The sequence below is a fragment of the Anabrus simplex genome, chromosome 5, assembly GCF_040414725.1.
Source record: "Anabrus simplex isolate iqAnaSimp1 chromosome 5, ASM4041472v1, whole genome shotgun sequence".
Taxonomy (NCBI): Eukaryota; Metazoa; Arthropoda; class Insecta; order Orthoptera; family Tettigoniidae; genus Anabrus; species Anabrus simplex.
The window spans coordinates 408,031,941-408,059,483 of record NC_090269.1 but is presented as its reverse complement, the minus strand read 5'-3'; the positions used below and the strand labels follow the sequence as shown (position 1 = coordinate 408,059,483).

Sequence of the window (27,543 nt, the reverse complement as noted above, 5' to 3'; positions counted from 1 at the left end):
CAGGCAAGGCACGGGGTGTGGTAGTTGCTTCTGTGGTGTTTCTGTATTAGGGTAAACAGAAACATCCGCTCCTCCACCCAGAGGAGTTCACCAGACGTGTATAGAATCCCAGACCCTTCTGAGAATCAAACTCATAACCATCCGAACCGAAGATCATGGCAGCGATGGAGCTGGGCTGAGAGACACCATACCGTGTGCATAACCTGCCTGTGTGCACGTTGTTGCACTGAAGCAGATAGAGTTTAGGTATTTTGAGGAACAAGACGTGTGATTACAGAAAGCTGAAAAAATTAGGGGAAATAATGACAATCAAAGACAAAATTCGTAAAAATATCATTTATTAAATCGATGTTTCTCCCAGTACAATCATGACGTTCTCAGTTTCATACTTATGTACAAATGTACTGGTGAATAATTCGTTACAGTGCTTCAGTGTTATCAGCCACTATGAAGAACAATACATATTTTAAAATGTCATATCAAAATAAAGAAAAGTTTGGACTTTGTAAAAGGAATACTGTATAACATATTAAATAACCGGTATTACCCGCAATAAATAGGATAAATAATATTCAATCTTCCTAGAGGATATTTAATTCCTTATTCACATATTGCACATTTTCGAAATTTATGATGTAAATTTCACGTCGAATGATCCTGCTTGAAGCCGCTAAAATTATGAGCGGTGAAAGTTGAAATTTTCACAGCCTGAAATTCAAGTGTTGCTGATTACTTGGAGTATTTATTGCTTATCGCTTGTCATTGGAACAAGCAGTAAGTCCCGATCCAATGCAGGAGGCGTATGCCATTACATGTGGAATGTAGTTCTGCTCGTAGAGTCCAGTCAGTAGGTGAGCCCATGGTCCAGTAGCGAACACTGCAACATCATCCCCACCATGTGTCTCTGCTGACAGGGGAACTAAGGCTGGGAATTCGTAAGTGTCAGATTCTGCAACAAATAATATCTAGTAAGTAAAGCTGGGTAAAGGAGAAAGCGGGAACATAAATTCCGCACACATAAGATGTAAGAATTGAAAACAGTTGGAAAGAAAGAAAGAAAGAAAGAAGTGAAGTAGCGTCCTGTAAACTGGTATATCAGTTCTAGACAAAGGACGGATAGCGTTCCTCAAGCAATGTCGATAGGCTCGAGTCAGCCTTCATGGGTCTAGCATTAGCAGCAGGCACAATACGTGAGTACAACGCCTACATAGGTAGAGGTAAATTGTTCACGTTCACTGAATGATTCTGTAATATCTATAGGCCATTGGCTATACTGCTAATAATAAGAGTTGGTGTCTGACATTTCTTAGAGGGAGGTCCGTTTACTGCCTGCCGAGGCGGGATAAAGGGAGTGGCTGTGTGGTTGCCATGGAAACGAGGGTGGGGCGACTGCGGTTGCCATGGAGATAACACTTCAGGGCAGCTCGTCTTGCTGGGAGTTGCCAAAACTGTCACTGTCACTGATAAGAACCTGATTGTTTGTATAAAAATGATCGCAAATTGGACGACACCGCCTGGCCAGGTAGTCTATAACTATAACAGATCACAGCGGCCAGAATGAAGGAGGGAACAAGTGAGCCGGAAGCGAGGGGTAAGAGTATGTAGAAAGGAATGCTGGAATGTGGCAACATCGTGAAATGGCACGTGCAGTGCTCCTTCCTCCAACCTTACCTGTCAGACGCCAACTCTTTTATTAGCAGTATAGACAGCAATCACCTAAGCAAAGGTCCTCACAGGTTTGCATGTGCCCTTTGGTTGATTATTGTTAGGTAAGAACTGAAGCAGTTCCTTCAGGGTCACGGTGTCTATTACAAGCATGAATATAGTAGTAAAACGAGTACCCGAAAAGCAGTTTGAGGGAAGTGCTTTGGTGCTCGTGTTCTTAAAAGTGGTTCCTCAACATGGTAGTAAATTATTAACACAAGTCTCTGACACTATGGCATTCCTTAAAGTCAACAAAAACCTCCGTAACTCAGGCTGTAGAAGACCGACCTCTCATTGCTGGGTTCCGTGGATCAAATCCCGGTCGCTCCATGTGAGATTTGTGCTGGAATAGGCGGAGGTGGGACAAGTTTTCTCCGAGTACTCAGGGTTTCCCTGTCACCCTTCATTCTAGAAACACTATCCAGTATTATTTCATTTTATCTGTCAGTCATAAATCTTTGCCCCTGAAGAGATGAGAGGTTTCGGCCGTCGGCACAGTTCCTGTCCTCGCCGCTAGATGGGGGCGTCATTCATTTCATACCTCACTTTGTCGAAGCTGAAAACAGGTATGGATTTTCATTTCAGCGCCGTATATCAGTCGTAGTCTAAGGACGAATGGCGTTCCTCGAGCAATTTCTACAAGCTACAGCGTTCAGCAGTGTAGTATAAGGAGTAGGCACAATACACAATACATAGGTGGGGTTTAACTGTTCATGTTCAATATATTATGATCCTCCGGTATCTACTGCCATTGGCTGGACAGCAATCATCCTGGCCGGCTAAGGTCCTCAAAGGGTTGCAGGTTGGTTCTTGTTAGGTGAAAAGAGAGTCAGTTCCTGCAAGGTCACCATGGCTATTGCTAGCATGAACTGAATATGGTAGTGAAATGACTACCCGGGAATCAGTTTGAGAGAATATTCTTTGTTTACTGAAATGCACTTAGTTGCTTGTATCCTTAAAAGTTTTCCTTAATACGCTAGTAAATTATTAACACGAGTCTCATTTGAGCACTCTCTAAACTCAACTCACTTTGGCGAGTTTTAAGCCCTCAACCTTGAGCATAGAAGGCAGAATCTAACCAATTACGCTACAAAGTCGGCCTCTAGTAATCTACTGATGACTCTATAAAGGAAACAGCTGACTCGTTGGTCGAGCTGTTGCGTGTCTGCCTCTTATCCGGAGGAACCGTTGGACATTCTAATCTATTACTGCCAAAGTATGGGCTCTACAGATATCTGATGGTTTTACCAATATAGCAAATACATAGAAAAATTAATATTAACTTTAATGGAATACTATGATCAAAATGATGTTAATAGAACACTTTATTCTGGTTCAGACTTACTCATATTGTCTTCGTTGAGATCGTGCCGCTTGCAGCCATTCTCGGGAGGTTGAAAACCAGGGCCATTGGCGTAGCTGAGTGTAGAGAACGGCAGATTGTCAACATCAGATATACCGACCAGTCCTGTAAATATATAACATAACAATACCTGTTACAGTCAATCCAGAACCCAATATAATCGACTGTCCGTATGAACAGTTCACTGTTCCCCCTTTCATTATTGAAAAACTGAGAAATATGATCTAGGTGCCATTAGTCCAGTAAAAACTGACGAGTTCATGGAGGTTATGAAACTGTGTAGATGGAATAAAGAAATCATTATACCCGGGAAAGTTCGAAGTTTGGCCTGTTGAAACAACAGTCAACATGAAAGTTTCCAATTTACAAATACCTCTTACACATTTCTAAGTTCAAACCGGTGGCATTTGCATGAACTCAAGTAGTAATCTAGCCTCATGACGTTTCGACGCGGGAAAGAACTCGTACGGTACAAAGTTCCCGACGTCTTTGGATACAATAAAATTAGTTTGTGAGACGTAAAACAAACAAAAATATTATTATTTTTTATTATTATTAATTTTGAAATGAAGCAGATCCACCTTTTATTCGTTAAGAGTATTTGATGTTCAGTTGGGGAAGTTAAAAGTGCAGTTTGACTCATGTATGAGTTCATAATCAGAATATTACATATATGAGGCTGTTGTCATTACTGTACCTAAAATGTCGTTGCCACGAGTCGGGTAGCCGCCGTAGGACATGGTGTGGGCATGATCTGCTGTCACAACGATCAGTGTGTCTTCATTACTCGTGAGTTCCACCGCCTTCTTAACTGCTTTGGCCATCTCCAACGTCTCATCCAAAGCACGTTTAACCGTCGCCGTATGATGTGCATGATCAATTTTGCCACCTGTAACAAATATAATAATAATAGTAATTTTTGTTTCTTTCTTGATTTGTTTACCCTCCAGGGTTGGATATTCCCTCAGTCTGGGGAGGGATCCCACCTTTACCGATTCAATGGCAGTGTCTTGGAATGTGAGACTTTGGGTCGGAGAGATACAACTTGGAGGGAGGACCAGTACCTCACCAAGACGGCCTCACGTGGATGGTGAAATGGGGTTTTATGTGGGGGATATCGGAAGGGATAGACAAGGAAGAGGAAAGGAAGCGGCCGTGGGCTTAAGCTAGGTACCATCTCGTCATTTGCCTGGATGAGAAGTGAGAAACCACGGAAAACCACTTCGGGGATGGCTGAGATGGGAATTTAACATCCTTCTACTCACTTGATCTCCCGAGAATGAGTGGAACCCGTTCCAGACTTCCTATCACTTTTCAAATTTTGTGGCAGAGCCGGGATTCGAACCAGGGCTTCCGAGGATTGCAGCTAATCAGACTAACCACTACACCACAGATGTGGACTAATAATAACAATCGTACTATTACCTTTCGTTAAATGTTATGTAAGTATTTAAACTTCCCCATTGAAGAGGGTTTCAGGACATAAAACGCTGGGTTAAAGGGTATTACTTATATAGTAAACAGAACACTGGACAAAGATGATTTAATCGGAGAATCGCCGCTGAGTATGTTTACTACACACGATACATCCACCATTTGTACACAGAGATACTTCGCTCATCCAAGCAGAAAATTGAAAGCACATATCTTCATTTCATCATGCTCTTCAGGAGATTCTATTTTTGAGCTCATGTACTTGTGATAAATATATTTAATTTTACCAGAAGTGTTGGAGGTACCAAGTCTCACCAGTTGTGACCTAAGTCTCCCTTTCTATTTTTAGAATGTTCCTGTTGTTATCAAAAATAGCAATTATATTCAGGAAATAAATTGTGACTAATTGAGCAAGTTGGCAACGCATTTAAGACTACGTAGTTGCGTGCTTTGCAGTCGCTAGATAGTGGGTTGGACCCCACTCTAAGCAGTCCTATAGGGACCAGGCGAATACGCGGGCTCTACCTTAATTAAGGTGAAAGCAGCTTCCTGGCTCTTTCCTATCCCATCGTCTCTATAAATCCTGCCTTTGTTCGTACGACGTCAAAGGAATTACAAAAGTAAGAAGCAATTGCGCTAAATAATTACATTGGTAGGGGGTTCCTTGCATACTCCACCAAGATAACGCTTCATGTGTACTTTAGAAGTTATAGATTATTTGTCCTCTTACAGGTGTTTAAAACCAATGTAATTAAAATACAATCAACAAACTCTTAGGTTTTGACTTCCAGTAACGAGTACAGTTAAATGCATAAAATGTATCTTAAAACGTTCAAGCTACTCCTCAGATTCCAAATATCATAAATAAAGATATGAATTTTTCTTTGAGATAATTATCCTTCTTACTCCATTCTTACCCCCTCCCCCTCAAAATGTCCGTCTCCGTTGTGTAACGGCTAGCCCTACCGTCTGTCGACCTCGGAGGACCGGGTTCGATTCAGGGTTCTGTCAGAGGTTTGAGAATGTCAGGAATCCTGATATGCGGTCAAATTAGTACATGAAGCTCACCTCCATTCGGGTGTGCCTGAAAAGAGTTGCACCACATCGGGGTGAGGACACTAGTTTGCTTACTTCATCCTCACAATTGTAGATGACTATTAATTGTACCCTAAATGACCAATGCCTCGGAACTCATAGATATATTAATGACCTGTACCTTACCATTGCATAATTATGAAAAAAAGTCCAGAAAATTTATTCTACACATGCGTAATGTTCATGACTACATGTCTCTATTTATTCGTTAAAAAGGTAGTAATAGGAGTACACTGACGTCGATAATGTTGTACTTTGTCTTCACTTACCTTCAACAAACAAAGCAAATCCATTTTCTTCCTTTGACAGTAACTTGATAGCAGCTTCCGTCATTTCAGCTAAAGTAGGCTCTGTTTCTTTGTTGGCTTGCAGATGAAATTTCATGTGACTCCCCTCAAATAAGCCTACACAAAAAGAAAGAAGTAGTTAAAAGTCGTCATAATGGGAGGTGGAATCCAGCCACTGCCCCATTCAGCAGAATATTTCAGGTTGTAACAAAATGACTACAGTGGTCTGAAGTTCAGGTTCGGTGTACATTACTGACAGCGAGAGATCAATGAAACATACAGTACTGATTCTCTAATTCAAACATAAAACTTTCTGTTTGTGGTCCTATGTATTAGTACCTAAAAGGACCTAAGAGCCTCTCATAAAACTGGCCAAGTGCAAGTCAATTCTCCCACAATAGTTGCGTTGGAGAGTATTGGAAGGGAAATACTAGACTGTGGAGAACTTATACGCTTAAGGAAACATAACCCTCTTTGAAATGTTGCCAGACTTCAAAATTTCAGTTAATATAACCCACAATGACATGGAGATTATCCGCTAAAATGACAGTTGAAATGAAATAATTTTCAGACTCAGAATCCTTAATTCAGTTATTATGAAAAGACTCTTTTAGATTTCTCATGATATAATTTTCGGGTTAACGGCCTTAATACTCTCACAGAAAAGAAATGAGAATACTAAAAGCAAATTTTGTCTGACTTGATATGTCAAATTTAAAAATGACATTGCGGCTTGGAACTCACGGAATCTGTTGTAGTTTTTTTTGAGAATGACTTCTTCAAATTCATAATCATTAAAATAAACATTGCAAAACACATTTCAGCTTCCTAATTGTATGATTTTAGAAAAATTGGTTACGTTTTCTTCTGCCTATTGGAAGTAAATGGATATTCGATGAGCCAAACCTAACATCTCCAACAACTTGCAAACCAAAAATCAGGGACCCTTTTCCAGATGCTCATCCTAGAGATGTTTATCTTGTTTAATGTGAAGGGTTTAAGACACATGGTCCGCAGCCTTGTGTACTCAGTGTACGAGATGTGTCTATTAAATGTTCTATCACACTTAAGTCCGGTGCTCAAACGCATAAGCCTCTTACCAGTAAAATTGCCACCACGTAAGAGAACTCTATCGGGACCAAATTAAGGCACCACGATGTAAACGTTGTGAGTCTTAAAATCAATCATATGATTTATGTTCATGGACTGCTACAAATTTCTCTTCGGTGACATTGCGCAGTTTTAAAGGATTTCACATTTACCGACGAAGATAGGATATTTTTACGTGGTCATAGACCGTTTTGTTGAACTAACGTTATCCAGAACGGCTTTGAAAAGTGTCTGGTGCCTTCCGATAATGATGGTTATCCATCATTACAAAAATCGAGCATTGGAAGTGGTTGAGAAATTCATTCTGAAGTGGTGTCGTTCTCAAGGTCCTATTGCTACAAATAATAAGAAGTGGGAGTAACAATCCAGATAGCATGGCTTAGTGAAATCCGTAGCACTTAAACTTGATACACGTCTCCAGACTAGAAGACACTAACATGTGTGCAATTAGAAATATATCTCATGCACATTACTAAGAATACCACAAGTCACCAGGCAAGTTTCGTTTAGACACAGACACTCGCACAAATTTGATAACAAATATAACTGTAGCAGGAAATAAAGCGACGGCATCTCCACTTCAATCGAAGCCCAGGAATAAGTAACTTCCCCTTAAAGTGATAGGACTGTAAGTTCTCGTGAACTGCCCTAGTAAAACAATTTGAAGTGTCCAGGAAAGAAAATTGATTGTTAACACCTTTCATAGTTTAGCTGAAATGAAAATTACCGAAACTGACTCTGTTTTCATTTTCCATACTTGTATTTTATGTTGGAATAAGGAACGAATCCGTACTTTGACACAATTAATAAGCATACTTCATAAATTTTATTACAATTTTCCTGTGAAAGAATCGAATAAATCTTTGATTTATAAGTTTTCACCTCTAATACACGAGAATTATGAAGAAAAACTGAACATATTTGCTAAATGTTCAACTTACTTTAAATCTCATAGGTTTACAACATTACGAAGAATTTACGAAGCTTGTTAAAATAATAATAATAGTAATAATAATATAACAGTCAACTTCGAGCGTAGCATTTAACATAAGTCTATCTAATGGTATTTTGGCATGAAAAGATGTGCATTATCTTGACAGTAAATCCATTCAAACGAGTCCTTCGAATCAGAGTTCAATTAAATGCTAGCCGATTGCATCGGTTATCGAGCCCATGAACTTGGGAATATTAGATGTCGCATAACCAGCCTCTCTACCTGTAACTCGAATTCGTCGAGCAATGTTTGTGTTTATTAGATTATACTACCCAACTCTGTGGTGTAGTGGTTAGTGTGACTAGCTGCCACGAAATTTGAAAAGTGGTACGAGGGATGTAACGGGGTCCACACAGCCTCGGGAGCTCAGATGAATAGAGGTGGGTACGATTCCAACCTCATATATCCTGGAAGTGGTATTCCGTGGTTTCTCACTTCTCCTCCAAGCAAATGACGGGATTTTACCTAACTTAAGGCCACGGTCGCTTCCTTCCCTCTTCCTTGTCTATCCGTTCCAATCTTCCCATCCCCCACAAGGCCCCTGTTGAGCATAGCAGGTGATACCTCCTGGGCGGGATACAGGTAATCCTCCCGAGTTGTATCCCCGCACTGAATGTCTCACGCTCCAGGACATTGCCCTTGAGGCGGTAGAGGTGGGATCCCTCGCTGAGTCCGAAGGAAAAATCAACCCTGGAGGGTGAGCAGATTAAGAAAGAATATTATACTACGCAGATTTTCCGTTGTAGAGTACCGGTAAAAATGTCAAAACCATTTTGGAAACCATGAAATGTCACCTAGAAACTAAACGCCTGCCCTACAAACTAAGTGTTTCTCTTCCTTGAACACTTGCATGGTGTATTAATTAATGAACTTGGCCGGGTACCATAGGGGTTCTGAACTACTAAATTTAAAAGAACCACTCTAGAATATCTGTACTTGTAGAGAAGGAGCGTATTTCTTGCTGTAAATATTCGTAGTAATTAACGCCGAGACGTCAGATGTGGAATTAGATGATCTTTCCTATGAGATAAAAAGTGGCACTTTATGCTCGGTTTCCTTTTTACTTTCGTTCATTTCAAAGCTTACCATATTTGGGCTAAATTCTTCCTCTTTCTAACATTAATCATGAGGTCACTGGGTAGTGAGCTGTTGAAGACATCAGCATCCCCATGCATAGTTCTAATTGTACTCTCAAAATAGCACAACAGAAAGTATTTGCATAAATTTGGACGAGGCCTCAGGATTAGAACGATAACAAGAAAGCCCCGCAGAATGATAAAACTCCAGTGAGGTGTGAATATTGCTGGTCGGGTGCAGACTTGGTAAGCCAGACGCTAAGATGAGGTGTATACGAAAATGCATGTTATTGCGGTGGACGGTAGTGTTGTGCGTGAGGTGTGACTTGCAGGGAAAGCACAAGTTCCCCGTCTCCCAGCCAGTGGAATTAATCATTTAAGATTAAAATCCTCGACTCAACCAGGAATCAAACCGCTGGTCCTCTGAACCGAAATCCTCTGTTATGACAATTCAGCCAATGAAGTGCGAGAAAAAGGGAGTAAAATGATATTAATAACAAGGCCCACATAGTTCTCACGACAGCTATAACTCTGAATCAGGATTGCACAATTTTCATTTCTTAACGAAATTACCAGTTACTTATTTTCTTCTAGACGCAAGTTTGTGGTAAATTAAGTACTCTATAAAATATGATTTCATCAGTTTATGCGTTGATTTTAAATTCCTGACCACGAATTCACATGGTTTCAAAATGCTGTAACAATTCTAGACTTAATACCTTTTCACCCATTTAAGAAAATGGTTTAATTCCTCACTATCTACACCAACAATGAAGTTGAAATTTATGGAAAGATATGTAGTTGACCATTATTATTTTTATCCTATATGGCCTATATTATAGACTCCACTGTTGGCTCCTTTAATTTTAAGTAGGCCTGTGCAGTACTTGTTACATACCTAGCAAGTAGTCGACGTCCGTGTAGTTCAAAGAGAGGAGCTGTTCACGGTTCCAGATGTACTTTCCTCGGAATCCACCGCTTTCTTTCTCCTCTTGCCAATGTTTTATGAGATTTCGACCGTCAAGACGTTTTCCCAAACCTCCTTCTTCATCAACCATGTCAGCGGGAATGAAGCCTTGGCGACCGCCGCCCAATATAACCTACGAAGAAATTCAAGATATATTCTTACAATGGACCTCGACAATGTTGTGAGATCGACAGCAGTTTATGGTATGGTGGTAACCAAGGTCCGGTTATTTCATAGAGTGCTCTTAGTCTGAATTACTGATCTTGTTGTTTGAGTCATCAGTCCATAGACTGGTTTGATGCAGCTCTCCATGCCACCCTATCCTGTGCTAAACTTTTCATTTATTGATATACATTAACTATCTCAATAATTAAGTGCCTAGGTTTTATTAACAGCATAGATCTTCATTGGGGTAATCACATAAACGGGATTGTAAATGAAGGTCACAAATCTCTTCTTAATTATTATAAGGGTATTTACGGTTTGTAGTAAGGATGTCAAACATATGGCTTATAAATCACTCATAAGACACCGACTAGTGTATGACTCCAGAGTATAAAACCCTCACTAGGAATAATTAAATCGAGAACTGGAAAAGGTCTACAGGAAAGCAGCATTATTTGCTCCGGGCAATTTCCAACAAAATAGAAGTATTGCAAAAAATCCGAAAACTTTGTGTGTGAAAGGCCTAAGAGTAAGGAGACGGGCAGCTCGACTGAGCGGTATGTTACGCACTATCGACGGAGAGATGGTGTGGAGTGATTGAATGAAATTTTAAAACGAAAGGTCATAATATGAATATAAGGCGAGAAATTTGAGGTGGCAAAAAGCCACAAGACATAGCCTGTGTGGTTGCTAGGTAACACTGTTTGGCCATCCATCCATACCTTACATCACTGCCCTCACGGTTGCTACGTAACATTGTGTGACTATCCTTCCATACCTTACATCACTGCCTGCGTGGTTGCTAGGTAACATTGTGTGACCATCCATCCATACCTTACATCACTGTCTGCACGGTTGCTAGGTAACATTGTGTGACCATCCATTCATACCTTACATCACTGCCCTCACGGTTGCTAGTTAACATTGTCTGACCACCCATCCATACCTTACATCACTGCCTGCACGGTTGCTAGGTAACATTGTGTGACCATCCATCCATACCTTACATCACTGTCTGCACGGTTGCTAGGTAACATTGTCCATACCTTACATCACTGTCTGAACGGTTGCTAGGTAACATTGTCTGACCATCCATCCATATCTTACATCACCGTCTGCACGGTTGCTAGGTAACATTATCCATACCTTACATCACTGCCTGAACGGTTGCTAGGTAACATTGTCTGACCATCCATCCATACCTTACATCACTGTCTGCACGGTTGCTCTGGTTTCACTTCCATCACACATTTTGTCGCCTTTAGTTACAAAAATTCTGGGACTACTCTAGCCATAAGACACATTTTTATCAAAATAGAACAAACAGAACCGTCAGAGGCAAATGCGAGTCAGTAGATTACTCTGGGAAAGAAACCAAAATTGGCCCATATAGCCAACTTTGAGCTTGGCTTGCAAAGAAATCTGTTGCCCTTGTCTGCGGATTTTGTTATGCACGTAGTTATCGTGACGTGATCCTCTATTTTATTGCGTGTCCAAGTTTGCTGTCTCTCATATCAGACAGCTTGTCAGTTGTAATCAGGGAGCTGAGTGAACTATGTTCTAGTCTTTGCCACGAACCGAAACCGCGGCTTCTGTGTAAAAGACAAACAGCTCTTACACCAAGGGGATGGTTGATTACTCAAGGAAAGAACTCTCAAAATATTATCAACACGAGCTTCCTCTTATGCAGAGTGTGAAATAATGTGAGCCATAAAAATAAATACTGCACAATGTATCTATTAGCTACATTTGGAAGAAGGTGGGTTCAAACTCCCCTGCCAAAAACTGCTTTCCATTCTTTCTCATTTTGACAAAATCCACTCCAATGGCCCTAAAGCCTTGATGGGCATTGGCTTACTAATAGACTGCTACTCAGTCAAAAGGCCTGAAGAATATGAGGTGACCTATGGTCAGCGCAAGGAATCTTCTCGGCCGATAGATGTTCATGTTGTTGTTTTTTGACCGAGACTAGTAGATAGTTCCTCAATTGTAAAAATGTAGCTTCAGAACCAGGTAAAAACCTGGCCTGGAATCCAATCCGGGTCCTTCGGTTGAGAGGCAGGTGCCCTAACCTGCCCAAATTTTCACATCATGATAACTGATATTAATTTTCCGTACGTAGGAGTTAATAAAGATAGAATCTGAGTAGCTGGCGACGTACCTGGAACTTCTTGCCTGTGCTACCAAACACCAATTGCTCAGCGATGTCGTCACACTGCGAGGTATCTAAGCCAGCAGAAGCGATGTCAGCGTCACTTTCCCAGTTGCGTTCTGCGGTGCTAGCGTATGCTCCAGCTGGGGATGCGTGCGTCACGCGTGCGGTGGTGACGATACCTGTTGACTTGCCACTATCCTGTGTTTCATAAAACATACATTGAAGTATTACTAACGAACCTTCTTCTCAATAGCATGGTAAACTACACAAGGTGCTTGGGAGATAATGATTATTGCTAGGGCCCTGAATACATCAAAAGTCAAAATAATGAGCCATGTCAAAAATAAGTAATGAAGTTGAGTGAAAGCGTATGCTTCTTTTACGTTTTGAATAGCCCCACACCAACCTGAAAGGTACGCAGCTCAACACCACGATGCGTCTCATCACTGGCGCAGTAAGGTCTACACCCACGTATTGTCTACGTATTCTCAGCCATATCGCCTCACCAGATCTTCCACGGATAAACACTCTCCTCAGGGAGTTCAGGAAAGTAATTAATACTCCCCAGTTATTAATACATGGCAAAATCGCTGATTGTTATCTGATTCGTCTAAGTTCTCGAAATCCATTACTGCAATAGAATTAAAGAATACCAACAATATACAGTAACTAAAGAATGGCAGGGAAGGGAAGATACTAGGCCTGACTCAACTCTGCTACAAATGGGATCGTCTCTGCCACCTGGATTTGAGCTTCCCCGTAAAGTCTGGTCTACTCTTAACAGAATACCATCGCGCCATGGTAACTGCGCAGATTTCCACTACAAATGGAAAAGAATCCTTAAACCTAACTGCGATTTTCGTGACTCGAAACAGACCATCCAAAATATAATCACAGATTGTCCAAAAAGAAAGTGCAGTGGTGACATCAGTGATTTTGCTCATGCTTTTCCAGACACAATTAGTTCCATGAAAAACCCGGGCATAAAGATATACCTTGCTTTCCAAAATCATGTACGTATGTATTGTATCTGTAAAGCCATACACTAAATAAGTAAACATACAACTTCCGCATTCATACTACCGGAAGCTACAGTGTACAGCTTCAGTGCAGTGATGTATCACACTGCCGACCAACACATAAACACACAATTGTCAGTACATGCTTCCATATCGTGTTTGAGTCAGGAAGGGCATTCGGCGGGCTAGAAGACTATGCTGTTTGACTGATGAAGCTAATAGATTGTATTTTGAAGATGTTGGATACAAACAACACTGTTGACAGCCAAAGAGATCGTCCACCGCGTTTCCTATTTTCATATCAGCAAAATACCCCAGCTGTACCTTAATCAAGTCCATGGGCGTTTACTTCCTAATGCTTGCCATTTCTTATCTCATCGGCGTCATAAAACCTGTGTGTGTCGGTGGGACGTAAACAAATAGCTAAAACATACAAAGTCCACATGTGGGAATCTGTTCACACCTACGACACAGCAGTACAAGAAAATTATTATTATTATTATTATTATTGTTAGTTTATGTTCCGTTTGAAGTAACATTACCTTATTATTGTAACAGCTTTGTCAACCCTATTTACTGGTGTGTGTGTAGAGCCTTAGTTGCCTGTATTAATGTCTGTATATTAATTTGTGACTAAAACTGGACAAGGAATGTCTGTGGCCTGTAGGTTAGGTACCGTTCCGGTATTCACCTGAAGCTCAAACGGAATGTCACTTCGAGGATGGCCGGAAGCTTAATGTTAACGTTCTTCTCTTCGTTGATATTATGTTACCTGACGCGAAAAACACCCCATTCCAGCTCCTAAATCGAGACTATAATTTAATAGCAGAGCCGGAAATCGAATCCCAGTCAACCAAGCAGAATACTGTCCTCTAACATCTGAACCCAAGATTAAGACGATAGACTGGACAGAAAAAATTCAAATATATTATTGCCCTTAAAAACGTTTATGTACAAGACTTCTTGACAATGCTGGTATTCAGAAATATTTTGGAGCTTTCCATTTACGTTGATAAGTATAGCAGGCTGGCTCCGCGGCTGAGGAACAGTGTGCTTTCCTCTTACGACTAGCCGTTGATTCTGCTGGCCAGTCCAGGGATTTAAATTCTGGACTGAGGGCTGGAACGGGGATCGCTCAGCCTTGAGAGGGCAACTAAGGATCTGCCTCATATGAGACGCCTGGATCCAAACTGTGCCTTCCATCCCTGGACTCCAACTGGCTTGAAAGATCAAGGCCTTAAAGAGGTCTTGCGCTTGTGTAAGGTTAAGAAATCTCTCTAGACTTACGTTCAAATAGCAGCTTCAAAAGAATAAATTGGTTCAAAATGTGAAAGGATCCTTGGGTGAATGGCCAGGTTCTTAAGTTCATAGTCACCTATACTAATTTACCGGCCGGGCAGATGATTTTATCCGAATCCGGTCATTTAGTCCCGCTGAGAGGTTGGGCGTTTGTGTTGTTTGTGTTACTACATCGTTTCAAACCAAAATTAATTAAACGTAACCTAGTAAATATTCCATAAACACTTTGTCAAAGTCCGCGAATTAGTAAAAGATAGTATCGGGTAGACGTAGAAGGAGACACGCTTTCAAAAATACATCATGAAGCTGGCTGTATGGTCAAATAAGTTTGGAACATTTTAAGTGTTTCCACGTATTAATGTACAACATCATTTTTACATTATTGGTTGTGTTGCAATTTTCTCAACAGAAACATATAATCACTCTCTTTATGCGGTAGGCATACTCCGTCTGAAATATAAGGAAGAGACTAAGAACGAAACGTTCTCAAAGCTTCTCATTTGTGAAGTTCATACAGTATTTCAGTCACTGTGGAGTGAAGACTTGGTACTCACCTGAGCCCACTTGAACAGCGAAGATACATGGTTTGACTGGTTTCTCATGCCCTCACAGCTTCCTAGTTTGACAGCGGCCGTAACTCCGATAGTCCCTATGTTACCCTTCACTCCACAGAGGTAGGCTGTGGACGTGCACGCTGAGTCAGCAACTTGCGAGTCGACACAGTAAGTCTGCAATAAACAACATGTAATTAAACATCCCACTCAGCATTTCACTTGTAGATCAACAAGCATCGAAGGCATCACAGTTAACATACTCAGAAACAAGCCAAAATTATTTTAGTTTTCCCCTGGATTAATGCGATTTTTGTGATTTTATAATCCTTATTGTTCACATGTTCAACGAATATTAACAATAATGAACAGTCTTCTCTTTTTATATCCCACCTACAGCACTCACATATTCTGAAAAGTCCACAGGTTTTTGTCTATGTTAACGTGAAATACAGACCATGCAAGTACTACAAGCTACATATTTTCTAATTACTAACTACTACTACTACTACTACTACTACTACTACTACTACTACTACTACTACTACTACATACTAACTAATATTCAAGCATTTTGATGTGGTAAATTATGTACACTATTGGTATTTGCATTACAAACGTAAGACCTAACTTTAAAACAAATATATATCAAAAGTATTTATGATACATAACCTTCAAATACCGGAGCATACCACTTCACATATTTACCTATTGAAGTATTTTATATCGCGTTCTGCATTAACTTTCTTCGTCTCTTTCGTCTCCTCTTAGCATATTTTGCATCTAAAATTATACATAATTTGAGGGGAGTGGCATAAGTCATCGCAACTATCTTTGCTTCGCAGGAATGCGGGATTTAACGGATAAATGTAAACATACACTGACTGACAGAGCAAATGCAACACCAAGAAGGAGTGGTTCGAAAGGGATGAAAGTTGGGGAAAAAACAGAGACGGCACGGACGAATAATTGATGTTTATTTCAAACCGATATGCAGGTTACACAATGCGCACGGCATCGACTCAGTAGGATGTAGGACCACCACGAGCTGCGATGCACGCAGAAACACGTCGAGGTACAGAGTCAATAAGAGTGCGGATGGTGTCCTGAGGGATGGTTCTCCATTCTCTGTCAACCATTTGCCACAGTTGGTCGGCCGTACGAGGCTTGGCCAGACTTTGCAAACGGCGTCCAATGAGATCCCACACGTGTTCGATTGGTGAGAGATCCGGAGAGTACGCTGGCCACGGAAGCATCTGTACACTTCGTAGAGCCTGTTGGGAGATGCGAGCAGTGTGTGGGCGGGCATTATCCTGCTGAAACAGAGCATTGGGCAACCCCTGAAGGTACGGGAGTGCCACCGGCCGCAGCACATGCTACACGTAGCGGTGGGCATTTAACGTGCCTTGAATACGCACTAGAGGTGACGTGGAATCATACGCAATAGCGCCCCAAACCATGATGCCGCGTTGTCTAGCGGTAGGGCGCTCCACAGTTACTGCCGGATTTGACCTTTCTCCACGCCGACGCCACACTCGTCTGCGGTGACTATCACTGACAGAACAGAAGCGCGACTCATCGGAGAACACGACGTTCCGCCATTCCCTCATCCAAGTCGCTCTAGCCCGGCACCATGCCAGGCGTGCACGTCTATGCTGTGGAGTCAATGGTAGTCTTCTGAGCGGACGCCGGGAGTGCAGGCCTCCTTCAACCAATCGACGGGAAATTGTTCTGGTCGATATTGGAACAGCCAGGGTGTCTTGCACATGCTGAAGAATGGCGGTTGACGTGGCGTGCGGGGCTGCCACCGCTTGGCGGCGGATGCGCCGATCCTCGCGTGCTGACGACACTCGGGCTGCGCCTGGACCCCTCGCACGTGCCACATGTCCTGCGCCAACCATCTTCGCCACAGGCGCTGCACCGTGGACACATCCCTATGGGTATCGGCTGCGATTTGACGAAGCGACCAACCTGCCCTTCTCAGCCCGATCACCATACCCCTCGTAAAGTCGTCTGTCTGCTGGAAATGCCTCCGTTGACGGCGGCCTGGCATTCTTAGCTATACACGTGTCCTGTGGCACACGACAACACGTTCTACAATGACTGTCGGCTGAGAAATCACGGTACGAAGTGGGCCATTCGCCAACGCCGTGTCCCATTTATCGTTCGCTACGTGCGCAGCACAGCGGCGCATTTCACATCATGAGCATACCTCAGTGACATCAGTCTACCCTGCAATTGGCATAAAGTTCTGACCACTCCTTCTTGGTGTTGCATTTGCTCTGTCAGTCAGTGTATAAATTGGAGTGGGAAGTGTAAGGTGCTGTGCAATATACGAATAATGACGAGTATATTTACCAGGTGTAGGATATAAAGCAATGCAAGTGTCCACCATAATTCCAGTGTTGCGTAACGTTTGTTCTTATAGAGTACAGTAAACTCGACGGTAAACACTCAAACTATTCCCCTAGATTATGCATAACACCTGGCCAACGATGCGGAAAATTCACCATAACTTTGCCTCACAATGTGTAACATTTTCATTCTCATATTTCACGGCATTTTGTCCCAAACCACCTCGTCCTTTCAGTTTGGGAATGAGATCAAAATCGCATGGAGAGTGGTCCGGTGAGTAGGGCAGGTGTTCTGGGACGTCCCACTCTCAGCACAGAAGATTTTGCCTCCAGACATCAATTCTGCACTCACTACTGCAGTCCCATCGCCCTGCGTGTGGTACCTGTCCAATGCACTGCCATCTCGTACTGTGTCCATGTACTATGAGTGAGACAATTCTTCTTCCTCTCTCATCAGTTTCTCGTCAGAATTGTAACCATAGCAACCAGTGTTCGTCTATGTATACTACATCGTCAGTAGCGCCATCTTCTCACTGTGCACTTCCTTCCTGTAACTAGGAGCTTGAGGAAATCACCTACCAAGTGAACCACCCACGTTCTACTCCTCAGTCCAAAATTAAGACCATTAAACTGGCCGCAAAATGAACCTATGGCTTTGGACACAGGGACAAGTACACCACATCTACACCACAGGGGTGGACAATAATAATAATAATAATAATAATAATAATAATAATAATAATAATAATAATAATAATAATAATAATAATAATAATAATAATAAAATGAGTGTTATGTTTCTAAGGTCTAAAGCAGGGTCTCTCAGGCTGCATTCACCGGTGCAGTGTGCGGTGCAAGATGCATAAAACAACTTCAGTAGGTTCACAATAGTGCATATCCCCCACGCCTCGATTTTGAGCAGTAAATCTGTCTCTCTCTTTCCCTACTCCGGTCTCGCCCGCAACGCCTGTCTCCCCCTTCCTCACTTCCTTTGCAGCGCACCATCATCTGAGTCGAGTTGAGTCGAGCTTAGCCGACTCGCCCCGAGACAAAACGCTGGTCCGAAGTGAGCCGAGTGGGACTTCTGAACCTTGGTTTGCACGCGTGAGATTTCGGGCGTTTGAGAGGCCCTGGTCTAGAATGACTTTCATTTTCTCACAATTCATGAGCCTTTCGAATTCGTTTGGACAGACTCATTTTTTTTTGCCGATTTATAGCGAATCCTAATCTCCCCTTTGGTTGGATTCAGACGATGCATTGTCTGTTCCCACTGCATGTCGTAAGAGGCCACTAAGCGGGGATCAACCGAAGAGTCTGTACTCACTCCCACGTCTTCTAAGACTGCAAACATATCCATGATTCTATAGTTTACCATGTAGCAGAGCAAATTCACCAGTACGAAGCGGTTCCTCCCGATCGCCTGAAGTCGTCACATATTGTGCGTTAATTCCAGTCTTACGGACAGATTCCCTTCGGATGCCAACTCTATGTGGAGGGATGTGTTCCATCGGTCCATGTTAGTGTCGTATGTCATCAATAAATGAAGAGGTGTTTGTTGAAAGAAACACGAACATGTAGTCACTGTCCATCAGCAATAAGGCAGCCGCTGCTTAAATTTACGAACTGACTTGATATCGAACTCAAACCCCACTAAACCTCTGGTCACTAAGCTGCCCATTAAGGCAGGGAGACATAGACTTACAGCAGAGAGCTTGAATCCGGGTGATAGTGGGTTCGAACCCCACTGTCGGCAGCCCTGAATATGTTTTCCGTGGCTTCCCATTTTCACACCAGGCAAATGCTGTACCTTAATTAAGGCCACGGCCGCTTCCTCCCCATTCCTAGGCCTTTCCTATCCCATCGTCCCCAGAAGACCTATCTGTATCGGTGCGAGGTAAAGCAAATAGCAAGAAAAATGTTTTAAGTGAAATCCGAACCGCAGGAACATAATATTTCATTTTTGAAATTACGCATGCAAGAAGACATCAAGAAAGACATCTGAACGTAAAACTGGTAAAATTCACTGATAAAGTCGAACATAACTAATTGGATAAATGTCGAAAAACAGAAGGAGAAATACAGAATCTCTTAATGCAGATAGAATGTCGTCAAGGAGGAGCTCAACACTGCCTCAAGGAACTACGCCAGTTGAAAGATAAAATTTAATATGGGGCGATAATTTGAGGCACGATATCGGACTAATGCCGCTGAGGATGAAGAACTAGAAAATATAGGTACTGGGTAGGGAGGACAGGTCTAGAAAGCCAAGAATAACGCCCGTGAGGATTCGTCGTGCTCACTTCGGGGCTGTTGTACCATGGGTTTTTGGTTTTTTGAGTACGGAAAACGGAAAAAAATGTATAGAAGAAATAAGTGATTATTTTAAGCAGGATGCAGAACCTCCCAAATCTGTACTGTCCAATCATCACCAATTAATGAGGTATCTAATGTACTAAAATACAATACCTTGGAAAATCCCGTGTACGGGAAGTCCTCAAAGAAGAGGTGGCTCTCCTCTCCCGTTCTGCCCTCCATTTGTCCCTGATACGTCCTGGCCGCAGCTAAGGTTGGTATCGACATACCGTCTCCTAGGAACATGATCACATTGCGTGCTTTGTTCGTGTTTGGAGCTACTTTCAAATGGTTAACGAGATTTTCCTGGGCTCCGGTCCTCCAGAAGTCAGCACCTGTTGAAAGAAATATCGGCTATATTCCAAATATAATCCAAGTAGTTTTCAAAAAAATATATTATATTTAGGTTACCAAACTCCAAATTTTAAGTCACTCGTCGCAGGGAAAAACAAGATAAGTAAAAATATTGTTTTCCAGGGGAAGTTTTTTTGTTTTTAGACATTACAAAATCACTGATTTTACCAAATGTTGTCAAACGTCCTTTGAATAATGACTTAGATCTGATTTTGTTTAATTTCAAAAATTAGTGATTTAAGGTGAGAATACTGATTTTTAAGCCAAAAACAGCAATTTAGACTTTTATCCCCAAATTATCCCATACCTTGTGGTACTTTGCGATGTACAGTAACCTATTTTTCGTATGCATCCATTTTAAATGCCCTGCTATTTTAAAAATCCCTACGAAATGCCACGCCAATTTCCTAAGTGAATATTTACGGAATTTCACGATATTTCATATTTCTGATGTTGAATTTCCGATGATATCTGGCGTAATGTTCTGTGTTGTCATCTGTGGAAAGTTCCGTGTTTATTTACATAGAGGAACATTACAATAGTCAAATTAACCAGTTACTCGTTATGGACGACAAATACTGTAGGGTACCGCACGTGATACCTTTGTTTACGTTAGCTGATAAGAATTTTAAGCTTCAGCAACCATCTTGCGTTCAGCGTATTGAACATACCAATAATTCTTAATTGGAGCTAATACCCTAATCACACTACTGTGTGATGTAGCTTATCGCAATGGAATATAGTCGTATAAACAATTTTTAATGAAAATTATTTTAATCTATCAGTATTCAAAGATCGATCATTACTGATATAGGTACGTATTTTTACCTAGAAGGTCTTACTTAATGTTTAGAGTTGAAAGTTAAAAGCTTTTGCTGAGGAGAGAAATGGGGCCAAGCAAGGATAAGTATATGGTACAGGGATGTTTTGATGGAGCTACTGTAACTTTATTCAAAATTAGCTTTGTCTAAAAATTGTATATTTCAATATTCAAAATGATATTAGTGAAATGAAATGGCGTATGGCTATTAGTGCCGGGAGTGTCCGAGGACATGTCGGCTCGCCAGGTGCAGGTCTTTTGATTTGAATCCCGAAGGTGACCTGCCCGTCGTGATGCCGATGAAATGATGATGAAGACGACACATACACACAGCTCCCGTGCCAGCAAAATTATCCAATTTTGGTTAAAATTCCATAGCCTGCCGGGATTCTAACCCGCGGCCCATGTGACCAAAGGCCATCACGCTAACCATTAGGCCATGGACCCGGATGATATTAGCGCAACAGTTTTTGTCAGATTATCTTCAAACTTGGCATAGCGATATTACAATGAGAGATACATAGAAATTGGTACTTATTCTGAAATAATAATGATATCTGACGGATATATCTTGAGTCAAATATGAACATTTAGGGATATATATAAAATAAATTAAAATGGATGAGAGAAAAGTACCATAATAATATCAATAATGTATTTTTTAAAATAAAGTTACCATGAATTATTTGCACACCAAAAAGAACTACCAAAAAATGTTTCAAAGAATGAACTCCAAAAATGATACCGGTACTCAAAAGATATTTTCAAATAATTCAAATTGTTTCCAGTTAAACCGGAGCGGTGTAAGCACATTTGTGTATTATTATTTGTAAAATCTCACAGTTCTCATTCATAAAGACAGCTGCGTAAGTTCAGTACCAATATTGCATTTCTTTCTTTCTTTATTAAACTATATACCCTCCAGGGTTGGTTTTCTCTCGGACTCAGCGAGGGATACCACCTCTACTGCCTCAAGGGAGAATGACCAGTACCGCGCCCAGGCAGCCGCACCTGCTATGCTGAACAAGGGCCTTGGTGGGCGGTGAGAAGATTGGAAGGGATAGACAAGGAAGAGGGAAGGAAGCAGCAGTGGCCTTAAGTTACGTACCATCTCGGCATTTGCCTGGAGGAGAAGTGGGAGACCACGGAAAAAGCACTTCCAGGATGGCTGAGGTGGGAATTGAACCCACCTCTACTCAGTTGACCTCCGGAGGCTTAGTGGACCCCTTTCCAGCCCTCGTACCACTGTTCAAATTTCGTGGCAGAGCCGGGAATCGAACCCGGTCCTACGGGGGGTAGCAGTTAATCACACTAACCACTACACCACAGAAGTGGACAATATTGCATTTACAAGGTAATAATGTCCACGTACACAATAACAACAGAAAAAAAAATAATACAGTCAAGACAAACTGAATTGTCTGGTTGAAACAACTTTTACTAACGATATTCAGATGAAAACTCAACTGAACTTCGGATGAGCTGATGTATGGCTGGCAGCTGTGGTAGGAAGAGTTTTGGAATATGAGTTCTCATGGAAATGACCGATGCACATACTCGTCTAACACAGTTTCAACTCCTACCCGGTGGGAAGGTGTCCTGGAAGTATGGCAGTACCTTGTTATTACAATCTGCGGAGTAATTCTGAAGAAAAATATGGTGACTGCATTTCATAATTGAAAATGTCTTTCCTGATGTCCCTCGGAGGATATGCGAATAAATCAGGATCACTCTGATTTAGAGACCATGTCCCTACTCAGTAAAATATGACACGAAAGCAATCAATATTTATTAAAGAATAACGTTATTGGTTTTATGGTATTCAGATATGCCGAGGTACCGGGTTTCGTATCGCAGGAGTTACATTACGTGCTACGAATAATACAGATATGAGAATGGCATATTTCGCCACCTTTATACACTGCAGGAACATTTCTGGATCTAAAATCTGAGCTACTCAGACCGACACTCAAAAACCACAAAATATCATTTTAGACTTACCTTCCTCTTCAATGTTATATCGTGAACTCCTTCCGGTCTTCTGAATTCCTGTAGGATGGAACAAGTCTTCATCTGCAACCAGAAATAAAGAGCAGCTGTCAGTGCCAAATAAACTGTCCATCTCATGTTGTACATTTAATGTAAATAATTAATGCCATATGATGGTATCTTAACAACATAATGCCTTTATGAATCGATACAAAGAGTACTACAATGTAGAAAGAGCATTTGAAGTTGATTCATGTTCATTTATTTCCTTGTTGTTTAACATCGCACGCCGACGTGGGAAATGGAACTGCGAAGCTAGGTGCCAGGTATTTAATGAAGATACAGCCCAATTATTTGCCAACTTTAGAAGTGGGAGAGAAAATAAATTTATTGTTTTAAATTATCCATTATGGAATGCAAACCCAGTACCTTCTCAGGATACTTATAGATTTAAACCCCTTAATTTCTGTTGTTGTTTGAGTCAGCAGTCCATAGACAGGTTTGATACAGCCCTCCATGCCACCCTATCGTCAGCTGATATTTTCATTTCGACGTAACTATTGCATCCTACTTCTGCTCTAATCGGCTTGTCATATTCATACCTTGGTATAACCCTACCCCTATTACCGCCTACATTTCCTTCAAAAACCAACTGAACAAGTCCTGTGTGTCTTTAGATGTGTCCTATCATTCTATCTCATCGACTCGTCAAATTTAGCTAAATATATCTCCTCTCACCTACTCGATTCAGTATCTCTTTATTCGTTATTCGACCTATCCATCTCACCTTCAGCATTCTTATGTAACACCACATTCGAAAGCTTCTATTCTCCACATTTCTGAGCTAGTGATCGTCCATGTTTCACTTCCAGTATATGGACCGATGACTCAAACAACAACAGGATATAAAGCAAGGAAATTGCTATCCAATAAATCCAGGTCTTACATTTTTTTTGCGAATAAAGTGACCTCTACGGCAAGCCATTAAAATAGTTCCTTAGATTTTCCACAACACGTCCCCGACAACGCTAACAGTCGCCTCACCATGTCTGAGTTTTGCAACCTCATTTTGATAGCATTGGTAATATTCTCTCGTGTTCCAACCTGTCCCCTACCTTATGGTTCTTTCCTTTGTTGATGAGGTCAAAATCACACGGATGCAGGACCGGTGAGTATAGCAGGTGTTCGAGTATTTCCGGTACTTCCCCCCTCTGCACGGAGGCTGACGCACTACTGAATTCCAGTGCCGTGTTTGTGGTACTTACCTTAGGCACGGTTATCTCGTGCTGTGTCCACGTAATATGTGGATCAAGCTGCCCAGAGCACATGATATATATCCTTGTACTGTGCAGATGTAACGAAAACGGTAGCTGCGATAACTTATACCACAATCCATATTTATTTGGTGAATAAGCTAAATTGTTATCTAATTATTCTTTCTTTCTTTCTTCATTTCTTTCTTTCTTTCTTTATAATCCGGTAATCGGCCAACTAGTGATCACGATAAGTTTCATTATACTGTACGTTCTGGCGTTCACTCAGTTTTCGATTGGTCCTCTCGAGCACGGCGTTCATCCGACCACTTTGCGCCAGTTGCCTACTTCAATCCCATAAAGTCCCGAAAGTCATGAAGCTTATTCTGAAAAGGTCTCGTTTGAGTGTGTCATCTCGTCGTAGGCCAATTTCTTGCAGGTCTTCCTTGACGTTAACATACCAGGGAATTGTTCTTTTTGGTTCTGAGTCAAAATCGTTATTCTTTCTTTGTTCATATCGGCCTCCTGAGCAACACGTTATTTCAGCTGTTTTCTCAGAGATTTGATGTTTCCCCAGTGCTCCTACATTCGTTGGCGGTGTTACTTTTTCCTTTCCTCCATCAACGTCTGGTAGTATTTTAGTATCCTTCTGAGTGGATTGCGTTCTTGTATATATGTTCATGAGTGATCCCCATCTCCTGTTGTTCCCTTTCCACCTCCTTGAAGCAAGATGGCTGGGTATTCTTATCTTTAAAGTACTGCAGATAAAGATCGACGATCCTGTTGGTTATTATTATTATTAATAATATTATTATGATGATTATTAATATAGAAAGCCTTTGTGGTACAGTGGTTAGTGGGATTAGCTGTCACCCCCGGAGAACCGGGTTCGATTCCCGGCTCTGCCATGAAGTTTGAAAAGTTGTACGTGGCTGGAACGGGGTTAACTCAGCCTTGGAGGACAACTCAGTAGAGTTGGGTTCGATTCCCACCCGAGCCATCCTCTGAGGGGTTTTCCGTGGTTTCCCACTACTCATCCAGACAAATGTCGCGATGTTACCTAAATTAAGGCTAGGATCGCTGCCTTCCCTCTTCCTGGCCTGTTTCTTCCAATCTTCCCATTCCTCCACAAAACCCCTTTTCAGTATAGCATTTGAGGCCGCCTGGGCAAGATCCTGGTCCTCCTTCTCAGTTGTATCCCCCACCCAATGTTTCACTCTCCGCGACACTGCCCTTGAGGCGGTAGAGAGGGGATACGCCGCTGAGTGCGTGAGAAAAATCAACCCTGAAGGGAAAACGGATTAAGGAATAAAGAAAGAAAGAAAGGAAGAAAGAGGGAGAGAAACAAGAAAGATGAGGCTAGATATTTAAAGGGGCGTAACATCTAAGGTCGTCGGCCCAAAAGAAGAAAGAATGTTTGCTATTGTTATTAATAATAATAATTTATAATAATAATAATAATAATAATAATAATAATAATAATAATAATAATAATAATAATAATAATAATAATACGTTGTTTGAGTCATCAGTCCATAGACTGGTTTGATGCAGCTCTCCACGCCAGCCTATCCTGTGCTAAATTTTTAATTTCTACATAACAACTGCATCCTACATCTGCTGTAATATGCTTGTTCTGTTCATAATTCGGTCTTGCCGCCTATTCTTCCTTCAAAAACCAACTTAACAATTCTTGGGTGTCTTAAGATGTGTCCTATCATTCCATCATTGTACCGCTTATTCTCGTCAAATTTAGCCAAATCCATATCCTCCTACCAATTCGATTCAGTACCTCTTCATTCATGTTTCGATCTCTCCATCACAACTTCAGCATTCTTCAGTAAGACCACATTTCGAAAGCTTCTATTTTCTTTGTTTCTGAGCTAGTTATCGTCCACAGCCCTGACGATGGTTTTCCGTGGTTTCCCGTTTTCACACCAGGCAAATGCTGGGACTGCACCTTAATTAAGGCCACGGCCGCTTCCTTGCCAGTCCTAGCCCTTTCCTGACCCATTGTCGCCATAAGACATATCTGTGTCGGTGCGACGTAAAGCCAATAGCAAAAAAAAAAAAAAAAAAAAAAAAAGTTATCGTCCATGTTTCACTTCCATTGATGCCACCCTCCAGACAAAAGTCTTCAGAAACATCTTTGTAATTTCTATACCAATGTTTGAAGTGAGTACATTTCTTTTCTTAAGGAAGCTCTTCCTTGCTTGTGCTAGTCTACATTTTATGTAGTTGTTTTACTACCCAAGTAACAATATTCATCTACTTCCTTTAAGACTTCACTTCCTAACCTAATCACCTGCTTTCGTTCGACTTATTTATTTTAATCTTGTACACCTTTTCCAAGACTCCGTCCTTACCATTCAGCAACTTCTCGAGGTCTTCTGCAGTCTCAGATAAAATAACAATATCATCGGCAAATATCAGGGTTTTGATATCCTCTCCTTGGATTGTGATTCCCTTCCAAATTCCTTCATTTCGATTTCTTTTACTACCTGTTTATAATAATAATAATAATAATAATAATAATAATAATAATAATAATAATATAATATAATATAATATAATATAATATAATATAATATAATATAATATAATATAATATAATATAATATAATATATTATTATTATTATTATTATTATTATTATTATTATTATTATTATTATTATTATTATTATTATTACTGTGATAATTTCAGTTGTTTGGAGCCCTTGTATTGCAGACTAACTGACGAAGTTGGATGACCTGTCGTAAGTGAGAAATACGCTCTACTTAGGTTTACCATACATAAAATTCTGGAAGATTCTTACCGAACTTCTGAATCCTATGGCGTTGCGGCGCAGTCGGTACGCTGCCCACCAGAGCCAGGAGAGCGCAGCCTACCAGGAATGTTGTCTCCATCGCGATGCTGACTTGTTCGCCGTTTTGCGAATGTCCTGTCTTTTAATAGTGTATCCCCCCCACCACGGGGAGCGATAGCATAAGATTTAGTTAATTGAAGGTACTATACGGTAATTAGCTGATCACGAGTGAAACACTTGTTGTCACAGTGCGTGATGAAGTAGCATTTTAATTAAGCTCTCCATACTAAGCCTCAACTACGTCAGTTTTATCACAACCGCGTGTTCAGGACTCCTAATCCTTGCAAAAGATTTACACCTCTCTCCATAGTTGTAGAGACGTAGGAAACACAGG

General features: G+C 41.2%; 1 protein-coding gene across 1 annotated transcript; it reads right to left on the bottom strand.

Annotated features, from left to right (window-relative positions):
• Nucleotides 1–347: 347 nt before the first annotated feature.
• LOC136875014 (membrane-bound alkaline phosphatase) lies at nucleotides 348–27,249 on the bottom strand. Its single transcript, XM_067148733.2, has 10 exons — nucleotides 27,159–27,249; nucleotides 23,101–23,172; nucleotides 20,040–20,260; nucleotides 15,223–15,396; nucleotides 12,357–12,548; nucleotides 9,962–10,163; nucleotides 5,866–6,000; nucleotides 3,765–3,956; nucleotides 3,050–3,172; nucleotides 348–949 (listed from the first exon to the last, which is right to left on the bottom strand). The coding sequence occupies exons 1-10, from the start codon at nucleotides 27,247–27,249 to the stop codon at nucleotides 750–752; spliced, it is 1,602 nt and encodes a 533-aa protein (XP_067004834.2). The 3' UTR covers nucleotides 348–749.
• Nucleotides 27,250–27,543: the final 294 nt, after the last annotated feature.

Excerpts from the sequence above, each read along its gene's own strand:
- LOC136875014 (XM_067148733.2), bottom strand. The coding sequence starts at position 27,249 with ATGGAGACAACATTCCTGGTAGGCTGCGCTCTCCTGGCTCTGGTGGGC. Across the intron at positions 20,261-23,100 it reads ATATAACATTGAAGAGGAAG|GTGCTGACTTCTGGAGGACC; the intron begins GTAAGTCTAAAA and ends TTCTTTCAACAG. Across the intron at positions 12,549-15,222 it reads CGCTGTTCAAGTGGGCTCAG|GATAGTGGCAAGTCAACAGG; the intron begins GTGAGTACCAAG and ends TATGAAACACAG.